The sequence below is a fragment of the Cydia splendana genome, chromosome 3 (assembly GCF_910591565.1).
Source record: "Cydia splendana chromosome 3, ilCydSple1.2, whole genome shotgun sequence".
NCBI lineage: Eukaryota > Metazoa > Arthropoda > Insecta > Lepidoptera > Tortricidae > Cydia > Cydia splendana.
The window spans coordinates 15,505,756-15,517,747 of record NC_085962.1 but is presented as its reverse complement, the minus strand read 5'-3'; the positions used below and the strand labels follow the sequence as shown (position 1 = coordinate 15,517,747).

General features: G+C 45.4%; 1 protein-coding gene across 2 annotated transcripts in view; it reads left to right on the top strand.

Annotated features, from left to right (window-relative positions):
* Positions 1-11,992, top strand: part of LOC134806824 (gamma-aminobutyric acid receptor subunit beta-like) — a 29,629-nt gene extending 17,637 nt beyond the window's left edge. Inside the window, exons 8-10 of one of the 2 annotated variants that reach the window (XM_063780214.1) lie at positions 10,155-10,403; positions 10,927-11,115; positions 11,617-11,992. In XM_063780214.1, the coding sequence (XP_063636284.1) occupies positions 10,155-10,403; positions 10,927-11,115; positions 11,617-11,795 (617 nt within the window). In that variant the 3' untranslated portion in view covers positions 11,796-11,992. The remainder of the gene's footprint in view (positions 1-10,154; positions 10,404-10,926; positions 11,116-11,616) is intronic. The other variant, XM_063780213.1, reaches the window with a different exon arrangement.

Below are 11,992 nucleotides of genomic sequence, written 5' to 3'. Positions count from 1 at the left end.
CCAGTAAGTTGAGTATGGGCAGCTAAAAAAAATACGTGTCTTGACGGAGGCAGCATGGGTTTGTACACAGGATGGCGGGTGGGCGTAGTATCTCAATGTATTACTTCACAGCTAAACCAGTATGCTACCAGTGCATGAAATAAACTTTCGGACTCGTTAACCATACTAGTGCCTACTATATTTCAGTACTAAATGATTAAAATATCTAGTCACTATTGGGATGCATTTGGATTACACTCAAATAAAAGGATCGCATAAAATCGTTCAAGTCTTTATTCAAATCAAGCTAGGCCGGCTCCAACCGTACACCTCTGACCCGACAAGATTTAATTCCTTCTCAATTGGAGAAGGGTATCCCAATATGGGACCGGCAACAAACTCGGCGGGACACATCTTTTCAAAACAACACTTCTTCTCTTTATTTTACAAAGGTAAGCTTCTAATCACACGTAAGAAATCAAAATAACACTTGGAATAAAACACTTAGCTCAATGATTAAAGAACGTTAGAATCTATAAGCTTTCAGAATAATCCTTCAGGTATAAGCCTTCAGGAACGTGGCGAATTAGGCACGAGGTTGGCTAACGTCCGATCTCTAGCGCGGCTCGATCAATTCTGCTTGAGGAGCCTCCCCGCTCCCGCCTTTAAGTCAAGTAGGCAAACCTGCTCGACCGGTCTACCAACATAACGACAAAACTGCCAACTCGTGCCTACGTTCACTCAAGAGAAACCTACGAGAAATACGTACAGAATACGTAGCCAAACATTGCTAATCGACTTTATACAGGCGTCTAAAACTATGAACTATAACGCTGCAATACGTCCATCTGGAGTCACGCTCCGACATGTCTGTTATTTTAGACTACTCTATAACATATATAAAAATAAATAAAATCGGAGCTGACCAGTTGGGTACCCTTCCTTGTTAGAACAAATTTAAAAGTGGAAAAATTACTGTTTTGTTTGATAGTACTAGCGGTTGACCAAAATCAGCTGCAAATGGTGTTAAAGGTATGAAAATCGGCACGATTAATCTTTAGGCCATTTGAATCAATTTGACCCGTAACACCAAAAAAAAAACAAACGGAAAGAAGTTATGTGGTCATCTTTTTTTTGTATGGAAAAAAAAAATATTATTTATTCAGAAATCTATCGTGTGTGGTATTAAATGAAAGGGCATTTTGAGCCGGTTCTAAAAATATATCACATTATTATATTTCCGTCACTTGTATTCAATTAAAATAAAAATAATTTTAAAACATACCAAGTTTGGGCTCCTCCAGATACGAAACCGTTGAATAATTTTTTGTAAAATATACCTCAAATAATACCCAATAATACCCAATATCCTCATATCTAACCCAAAGAAATCAATTTCGAAAATATTTAGATTTAGTATTTTTTTTTTTTTTTTTTCAAATTCGCGCAGGCGCCGCCGCGCCGCGCCGTCATTCATACGCGCCGCCGCCGCCGACTCGTCCACTCGGCGCGCCGTTGCATGGGCAACTGAGTGTTTAAGTCCGATTCGGGTGGATAAAATTATTTTTATTCACAACAATTATGCAACATGTAAAGAAAATTGCATGTTATCAATAAACAATCTGGTTACTTTGTTGTTTTTCTCTCCTTATTTAGTACCACACCAAGTTGGCGATTAAAGTAAACTATTGAACAAGATACCTACGCAATAAGTCTAAACTATGTATGTACAAGAACAGCGTGTGCGTGAGTATAATGTAAGTAAAAAACTATAAATAGTTATTTTTGCAGTTTTTAGTAGGTAATACCTAAATAGCTACACGCCGGCGCCGCCGCGCCGCGCCGACCTATAATGCCGGCAAATTTTAGGTCGGCGCGTCCGTCTAATCTGGAGGAGCCCAAACTTGGTATGTTTTGAAAATTATTTTTATTTTAATTGAATGCAAGTGACGGAAATATAATAATGTGATATATTTTTAGAACCGGCTCAAAATGCCCTTTCATTTAATACCACACACGATAGGTTTCTGAACAATTTTTTTTTATTTTCCATACAAAAAAAAGATGACGTTATAGCAAACTATGGCTACTGGTGTATCAGAAGGTTTGTAGTAGAAGTGAAACGCTTTGTAGTATGTACAAGAATGATGATTTATTTACAAAACTCACGGTATTTATACACAATTTGAGAGAAGCAAGAAAGAGACGTATTTACAATAGAGTGAGATGGAGATATACGGTGCGCGGGCGCGTGCCAGAGCGAGAGCGCGCGCGTGCCACTGCGCAGGCGCGGCGCGTGCCACGCTGGAATAAAACTAAGTTGACCGCCGGCGACAGTCCTTTCGCTGGCCGGCTGCCGTGGAGTAAACATCGCGTCGTCGGATCGCCGTGCCTCACTTCGCTGCTACGCGCTCGCTGATTGGAAGACACGACGAGATCGACGAGGATGCTGCAGGCTCCGGATATTAAACTGTCCTTCTCAGGACAATATAAAACTGCTCTTCTCAGAGCACGCAAACTGCCCTTATCAGGGCGACGTAAAATGTTCTTCTCAGAGCAACATAAAACTGCCCTTGTCAGGGCGACGTCCTGTTTCTCTGTTTAATCGCAGAGTGTTAGTCGATCGCAACTGTTCTTATCAGAACAATTCTGTGTTTCTGTTAAAACACATGATGTCAATCGAGTGTTCCCACAGGGTTCCCCCTCAAGCGAAGCGTACCGGCAGGTGAATAGTGCGGCCTCGGCGTGTTGTGCTCGTGCTTGTAGGTACTTGCGTGGTCGTGGTTGTGTCTGGTTCATCTCTTCGTTTCAGGATGCCTTTTTTCTGTTGTTGGTTGTTGTTGTTTTGTTGTGATGTCGGTAAACTCGGTGGTACAGTCGGTTGCGAAGTTTTGTTCGATGTTGTAGCTGTAGGCATTTTCGTTGCGATCGTTGTACTCGTCGTTGTAGGTATGTTAGGCGTTTTCGTTGAACTCGTAGCTGTAGGTATATTTGTTGCGGTCGTTAAGGTTGTAGGTATGTCCGTTGTACTCGTAGGTGTTTCTTGCTCGGTGTCTGCGATGATGAATGCGGGTTTTAAGCGGTCGATCGAAATATTCATCTGGCGATCAAGCTGCAGAGTGAATATTTTGTCGTTGCGTTTTAGTACTCGGTAGGGTCCGTCGTAAGGTGCTTGTAGCGGCTTCTTTACGGCGTCAACTCTTACGAATACTTGTTCGCAGGTTTGAAGGTCACGATGCACGAAGATAGGTTTCTTGTTGCCATGCGGGATCATTGCTGTCGGTGTTAGGCTGTGTATGGTCGCTCGTAGTTTTTCCACGAAGTCGGAGTCCATGGTGACGTCATCGCGCGTAGGTAGTAACAGTTCGCCGGGTAGTCGTACACTGCAGCCGTAAGTGAGTAGGGGGCTGGGCTTACACCGGTGTCTGTGCGTAGTGCGGCTCGTAGTCCAAGTAGAACGCTAGGTATTGTGTCGATCCATGACTTGTCGTTCTGTAGCCTGGCCTTGAGTGCGGCCTTGAGACTTCTGTGGAACCTTTCAATCATACCGTTCGCTTGGGCATGGTACGGCGTAGTTCGGGTTCTTTCGATGCCGAGTAAGCGGGTGAGTGACGCAAATACTCGACTCTCGAATTGCCGTCCTTAGTCGGTCGTGATGGTAGCGGGGCAGCCGAAGCGGGAGATCCAGCCTTCGTATAGAGCTTTAGCGACGTCTTCGGCGGTGATCTCGCATAATGGTGTCACTTCGGGCCATCTGGTTGCGCGGTCAATCATAGTGAGTAGGTATCTGTGTCCGCTGGCGGCAGTAGGTAGCGGTCCTACAAGGTCGACGTGTATATGCTCGAACCTTGTTGTTGGCGGGAAACTTGAAATAGGGCTTGCAGTGTGTCGCTGGATTTTCGCACGTTGGCAGTGAACGCAGACTTTTGCCCATTTGCCTGCATCGGCATTTAGTCCGGGCCAAAAGTAGCGTTGAGCGACGAGTTTGCGTGACGTTCTAATTCCAGGATGACTTATGTTGTGTACTGCGTTGAAAGCGGCACGGCGATGCTCTTCGGGTACGTAAGGTCGTAAGTGCGCCGTCGATGTTTCGCAGTAGAGTTTGACTGTAGTTCCGGGAATTGTGACTTGTTTCATCGATAGGTTGTCTTGCTGTGTGAGTAATCGGATGGTGTCGCTATCTCGCTCTTGCGCACTTGATAGTTGTTCGTAGTCGATAGGAGATGGACATGCGATGGCTTCTATGCGAGATAGGGCGTCTGCAGCGGCGTTTTGCGTTCCGGGTATGTGTCGTATATCAGTAGTGAATTCACTGATATACAACAGCTGACGGGTGCGGCGCGGTGATTCGTTGTTATTGCTTGTTTTGGTGAATGCGTAGGTGAGCGGCTTGTGGTCGGTGAAAATTATAAGTTCACGTCCTTCGAACATCTTCCGGAAGTGCTTCGTACTGAGGTATATTGCTAGTAGTTCACGGTCGAATGTGCTGTAGCGGGTCTGGGCATCGGAGAACTTTTTAGAAAAGTAGCCAAGTAGTTGCCAAGCTTCGTTCACGAATCGGTTTAGCGATGCTCCCGCGGCTCTGTCGCTCGCATCGCTAAATATTGCGAGCGGGGCGTGGTGGGAGGGGTGCGCGAGCAAAGCGGCGTTTTGGATGCTCGCTTTGCACGCGTCGAAAGCTTCGTCAGCTTCGCCGTCCCAGCTGATTTCGGTCTTGTCGCGCTTCTTCGCATTGTGTAGGTATTTGCAGAGTGGTGCTTGAATTTGCGCGGCGTTTTTAATGTTTTCGCGGTAAAAATTCAGCATGCCGAGGAATCTTCGCAGCTCATCGATGTTTTTCGGCTTAGGGTAGTCGATGATTGCTTGCACTTTCTCGGTAGGTGGTCGTATGCCGTCTTTGCTGACTTCGTAGCCCAGGAACTTGACCGATGGCTGTCCGAATACGCATTTCGACGGGTTGATAGTTATACCGTAGTCTTCGAGTCTGCTTAGTACGGCGCGTAGGTGCTTCTCGTGCGTAGCTTTGTCGGCTGACGCGATAAGTAGGTCGTCAACGAACGGGAACACGAAGTCGAGGTCGCGCAGTACTTCATGTATGAAGCGTTGGAATGTCTGTCCGCAGTTTTTTAGGCCGGGGCACATTCTTGGAAACTCGAATAAGCCGAATGGAGTTATGATGGCGCTCTTCTCGACGTCTTGCTCTGCTATTGGTAGTTGTTGGTAGGCGCGGTTGAGGTCCAAGGTGGAGAATGTTTGTTTGCCGGCGAGTTGGTAGGTAAAATCACGTATGCGTGGGATTGGGTAGCGGTCGGGCTTAGTGATTGCGTTAAGCCGTCGGTAATCGCCACACACACGTAATTCGCCATTCTTCTTCGGTACGACGTGAAGAGGTGATGCCCAAGGGCTTTTGCTTGGTCTGCATAGGCCCTGTTCCATCATGTTGGCAAATTCTTTCTTCACGAGTTTGTAGCGGTGCGGTGCAATCGGACGTGGTCTGCAGTGAAGTGGTGGTCCGCTTGTTTCGATGAAATGCTCGACGTTGTGTTTCGGGCTGAGCTTCATGGAGGTGAGACGAGTTGTACCAGGGTAGTCGGCAAGTATGTTGTGGTACGACTGTTGCACGTCTATACTGCGCACGGTAGGTATGTTTGCAGTACAGAGTTGTGCGTTCGTGTATAGTAGGGTTTTGCCGTCGATTAGTCGCCTCCTGGTGATGTCGACTATGATGTGGTGGTAGTCCAGGAAGTCTGCACCGATGATGGGTTTCGATACTGCAGCGATGATGAACTTCCACCGGAATGGTCTGCGTAGGTTGAGATCGAGCTCCAGCGTCTTCTCGCCGTAGGTGGGAATAACTGTATTATTGGCGGCGTACAGTTGAAAGGGGAGGGGTTGCGCCTTCGTGCCGGGTGTTCTTGGCAGGACGGAGATGTTGGCTCCCGTGTCAACCAAGAAAACGAGCTTGCTGGTTCGGTCACGTACGAAGAGGCGGTGAGATCTTGTTGTAACGCCGGTTTCCGCCGCATCCAGCGTTACGTCTAGTTTTCCGCTGTTGATGGTGTTGCCGGTATCGGTTTGAAGCTGCACGGCTGTGCGCATTTCTGAGCGTCCATCCCGAAACGGCGGTGGTAATGGCAATACGGCATCGGCGAGCTTCTGCGGCTGCGTGGGCTTCGGTCTTGCGATTGGTTTCGTGGGCGCGATGGGAAACGGCGGTGCGAGCGGCTGTAGCGTTGATTATAGTTTTCGCGCGGTCTCGAACGGAGCTCGGCGACTTCGAGCGATAGCCTTCTAATCTCGCCGATGAGGTACTGTGCGTCGAGAGCTGATGTAGACGGTGGAGGTGTTGGTAGCGAAGGTGGTAAGACTGCGGGAGTAGAAACTGCGGCGATTTGGTGCGACGCTGATGTTGGCGTGTGCTCCAACATTTTGTCGGCGAGCAGCGCGAGGTCCTCTAACGTCGTTTTAATTTTGAACGCTTCACTGACGGTGAGCACGGAGCGTACGTGTGGCGGGAGATGATCAAGCCACATCATCTGTATCGTTGTCTCAGGAAACTTCTCCTTGTTCAGCGTCTTCATCCGTCGTAACAGCTGACTGGGTTTCTGCTCCCCGAGCTCGACTTGGGATAACAGCTTCTTGGTCTGCGCGCTGTTGCTCTCCTCGTACACCGAGATGAGTCGGTTTTTTATGGCGGTGTAGTAATTATCTTCAGGCGGGGAGTAGATGAGGTCGCTGATATTTTGAATGTCTTGTTTTTCTAGCTGCGCGATAACCATCTGAGCGAGCTGCGCCTGGCTTCTCTTCAGCTCTGCCGTTGCCGCCTCGAAACTGCAGAACCAGAGTATTGGCTGGTCTCGCCAGAACGGTGGGACGCGCAGGGAGAGTGATATCGCCGCCACATCGTGAGATAGGAGTGCTGCTGCCGGAGATGGGCTGGTGAGGCTGCTGGCTTCTTCCGGGGCATCGCTTTTTTTTTCATCGTCGGGAGGCATCTTCTTGATTGTGATTCTTCTTGTCCAGAGTCGGTGGTCACCACTATAGCAAACTATGGCTACTGGTGTATCAGAAGTGTACAAGAATGATGATTTATTTACAAAACTCACGGTATTTATACACAATTTGAGAAAAGCAAGAAAGAGACGTATTTACAATAGAGTGAGATGGAGATATACGGTGCGCGGGCGCGTGCCAGAGCGAGAGCGCGCGCGTGCCACTGCGCAGGCGCGGCGCGTGCCGCGCTGGAATAAAACTAAGTTGACCGCCGGCGACAGTCCTTTCGCTCGCCGGCTGCCGTGGAGTAAACATCGCGTCGTCGGATCGCCGTGCCTCACTTCGCTGCTACGCGCTCAGTCCAGAGCGAGAGCGCGCGCGTGCCACTGCGCAGGCGCGGCGCGTGCCGCGCTGGAATAAAACTAAGTTGACCGCCGGCGACAGTCCTTTCGCTCGCCGGCTGCCGTGGAGTAAACATCGCGTCGTCGGATCGCCGTGCCTCACTTCGCTGCTACGCGCTCGCTGATTGGAAGACACGACGAGATCGACGAGGATGCTGCAGGCTCCGGATATTAACCCATTCAGGGCCAACGACTCAGCGTATGGGTCATGCTCAAACAGTTCCGCAGGGCCAGTGACTCACATGTGAGTCTTGAATAAATTCTGATTTAAACTTAAACGAAACGTAATTTGATGTAATAACGTAAGTATCATATAAGCTAACAACCATTTCTATAAGGTATATTAGGTTAAAAAAATATAAACACGTATTTTTTAATGAAAACAGGGTCTAGAATATTCAAGTTTGGTTTACTATCAGTGCAATATAGTAAATATACTGAAATTCTAGATACATATGCGATGCAAGCAAACAGAAAAATCCATAATAAAAAAATACAAAAAATATATATATTTCAGAAGTTATTGACATGGCTCAAGGTATGGGTCACCGTGGCCTGGCGCTACTTGTAAAAACTACTAATGTTTCCGTAGCAGGCTAAAATAAACTTTATTGGCTGGTTTTAAAGCTTATTTCATGTTGAAGCTGTTTGATATTGTACCATTTTACAACCGATTACTGTTTGGATGATGGTAAGACACATTTTGTAGGAAACAAACCGTAGTATAATAATATTTTGTTTTGTATGAGGGGTAAGGCAACTAGGATTTTCTCCCACTGTACTTTTGTCATAGTATTTGTTGATCGTTGTATTTTATCTTAGGCAATTACCTACTAACAATGATGTTAAGGTTAATTTTTTTTTGGTTTCAATATAAAACAAGGCGGTTGAAACAGTCATCAGTCATCACTAACTAATATGTATTGTATTACAAATAGTTTGTGACAAATATTTACAAGTTCTTTAAAACATCGTGGTTTCTACGGCAGATTAGAAAGTAAGTACTATAATACATTTTAACTTCTCTATTGTTACTAATATAATGGCGTTTACCAAAACAAAGATAAATGACCGACCAGGTGTAAGCTTATCGGACACACCTGGACAATAAACAAGGAATGCATCCGAGCGGCGGCGGCGGTATTATCTTTCATGTGGTATTTGTCACAAGAGTTCAAGAAGTGATTCATCCCATCCCCCCTATTAGAGATGTATTTTGGAGTAACATGGGAAATATTATTTAGTCACGATTTATTCGTGGGCGACTTTATACTCTCGTGCTGTTTAGTGATTTCGTATTTTGTGACCAAGGCTATGGATTACCGGAATTTGAACCCGCCTAACCAAACTGCAATAAGTAATTAGTTTTTTTTGATAGGCACATAAAAACGGTGGTTAGTAAAAATGTTGCATAATGTTGTTCAACTGGCCGGCTTCATAAGCGGCGATTTATTTACTGTGCGCGCCAGGCTCGAGACCCATAAGCTGAGTCATACGTTTTAGCTAAAAACGGTTTGTATGGTGGCCCGGCGTATTGTGTAAGCTCAGCGGTTCGTGGCCATGAATGGGTTAAACTGTCCTTCTCAGGACAATATAAAACTGCTCTTCTCAGAGCACGCAAACTGCCCTTATCAGGGCGACGTAAAATGTTCTTCTCAGAGCAACATAAAACTGCCCTTGTCAGGGCGACGTCCTGTTTCTCTGTTTAATCGCAGAGTGTTAGTCGATCGCAACTGTTCTTATCAGAACAATTCTGTGTTTCTGTTAAAACACATGATGTCAATCGAGTGTTCCCACAACGTCATAACTCCTTTCCGTTTGTTTTTGTTTTTTGGTGCTACGGGTCAAATTGATTCAAATGGCCTAAAGATTAATCGTGCCGATTTTCATACCTTTAACACCATTTGCAGCTGATTCCCGAATTTCAGGGTGTACCGCTATCACATGAGACTTGAACTCACGGCCTCTGGATAATACTCCAGCGCTAACTAGCGCTAGCGCAGCGTTAATAGCATCGTTCGCAGACGTTTAGCCTTATTAAAAATTAAAATTATGACAGTTGTTACAAAGGAGATTATACTAGCTGTGTAGCAGCTAGTCCGAAGAGACATTGAAACAACACAAATGTTACTAATAAGGCTTTTATTTACACAATTGTAACAAATCGCACTAGGTACCGTAAAATCAGGTAACTTTAGTCCACAACTTACAACTATGGACCAAGTTCAAGTTCCAGTAAAATATGTATTTAAATAGTTTTCAAATTTTAATGACTATCTAATGTATATCTAAGTAACACAATAAATGTAACGAGTACAAATCAAAAAGCTCGTTGATAATAAACGTTAAAAACTGGACCATAATTGAGCGTTTCTTTTATTTTTTGCCAGTTTTATTATTGTGACCTTTTTTTGCCATTTTTGTGTTATTTCTAGTCAGGTTCGCGGGCCCTTTTCATCCTTATAGGAGAAAAAAAGTGTCCTAAAATTTCCATACATTTTTCAAACTTTCCTTTCTGTTACCGCCATACAAAGTAGGTATATGGGGAAATGGTAACACAATAGGAAAAAAACTCTGGGTAATTTTTTTATCCCATCAGGATCGAAAGAGCTCGTGATTCTGAGTAGAAATAACACAAAAGTGGCAAAAAAGGTCACAATATATAAAAATGGCAAAAAATAAAAGAAACGCTCAATTGTATTATAGGACTATAGTTACTTAGTTACCTAATTTTACGGTACCTATTTTAAGCTTCTACTTAATCAAGTTTTCTACCTCGAGGTATAACAACGGTACTGACGATGACCACGATAAGCACGGGCGTGCGCTCCAGCCTCCCGCGCATCTCCTACGTGAAGGCCATCGACATATACCTGGTCATGTGCTTCGTGTTCGTGTTCGCCGCGCTGCTGGAGTACGCGGCCGTCAACTACACCTACTGGGGCGCCAGAGCGAGGAAAAGGGCCAAGTTAAAGAAAGGGGAGATGTCAACGAGCACTAGTGTCGAGAAAGACTTGAAATGTTCGGGTGGTAAGACATTATGTGTCATTACGTACAGTTCTTTTATTTATGTTTTTATTAGCCTATGTGTGTGTCCCACTGCTGGGCAAAGGCCTCCCCTCTCCCTTTCCAATCCTACCTGTGCTGAGCAAGATCCCGCCAATCCCGCTGGAATGCATCCAGGTCATCCCGCCATCATCTCTTTCTCGGTCTGCCTCTGCCTCGACTACCCTGGGGATGCCAGCTAGTGGCTATGTTTGCCCATCTGTCATCATGCATCCGGCAAACATGTCCAGCCCAGTCCCACTTTGGCCTACAGTTCTTAGTAAACATTCTTTTTATATGTTTTACTATATCTATGTAATAAGGGTTGAATAAGGAATGTCTATAGACATTAAACGTATCTGACCAAGTTACAGAGGTCACGTGAATGTTAAAATTTATATTAAGTATATTTGTATTTATTGACACCTAGAGTTAGAAACTTTAGTTTATCATGCATTAAATTGAATTCGAAATATCAGTTAAAATAATTCAAACACGTTATATCCAGGCTCCCGCTCTCCGGAAGAGATCATAGCGCTCCGGGAATGCACGAGCTCCGCGGGGCGTGTGTCCCCGCTGTTCGGGCTGCGATCCAAGCCGCTGGCGGCCGCGGCGGGTGCGCCGCCGTCGCTGCGCCTTCAGCGGGACCACACGCATCTACGATACCGCACCAGACCGCATTCTAGGAATTCAAAAAGTTTGTAAACAAGTATACCTACTGTTGCCCTCATCCGCCAACAGGTGATCCGTCTGCTCGTTTGCCTCCTTAATCATAAAAAAAATAAGTCAGTTGGCCAGTTCACTTCTACATAGTTAAATACTATAAAGGCTGATTTTAAAATGTCCAAATGATCGTGTCCGAATAGTTTGGTGATGTTGGCTACCGTTAATTCGGCAGAGGAGTCACGGCCTTCAGTAAAGCCCCCTCCAGACTATGCGCGTGAATCGCGGGCGAAGCCGCGAACGCGAGTGTGGAGTCGATTTCGCTGTCTGCGAAAATCGACTACACACTCGCGTTCGCGGCTTCCCCCGCGATTCACGCGCATAGTCTGGAGGGGGCTTAATATGAACATGACACGATGTAATACCGTAAAAGTATAAAACTTTGCCCTTTAATGTAGTACATAGTACAGTTGGATTTAGGTACTAATTAACTTGCGAATCTTATCAATGTATATACATATCTGTTATATTTTAGATGGTTCGACCGGTAAGCCGAAGATGATCCACGCCTTGCGGCGCGGTGCGTCCGTCATAAAAGCGTCCATGCCCAAGATCCGAGACGTCAACGTCATCGACACGTACTCTCGCGTCATCTTTCCCGTCTCTTTCCTAATATTTAATGCCGTTTACTGGGTCTTCTACATCTTTGATTGAACTCATATTATGAGAAAAAAATAACTGAAACCGACAAAATTGCAAGTCCAGGAATTCTAATGCGAATAAGGATGGAACACAACTCGTCTGGAATCAAATGCACAATTGGAATTAAAGTAACCTTTATTTAAACTATTTAAAGTATGTTTTCCAGATTCTTTAGTACGTTGTAAAACTAGCATTTTTATAAATGTGCC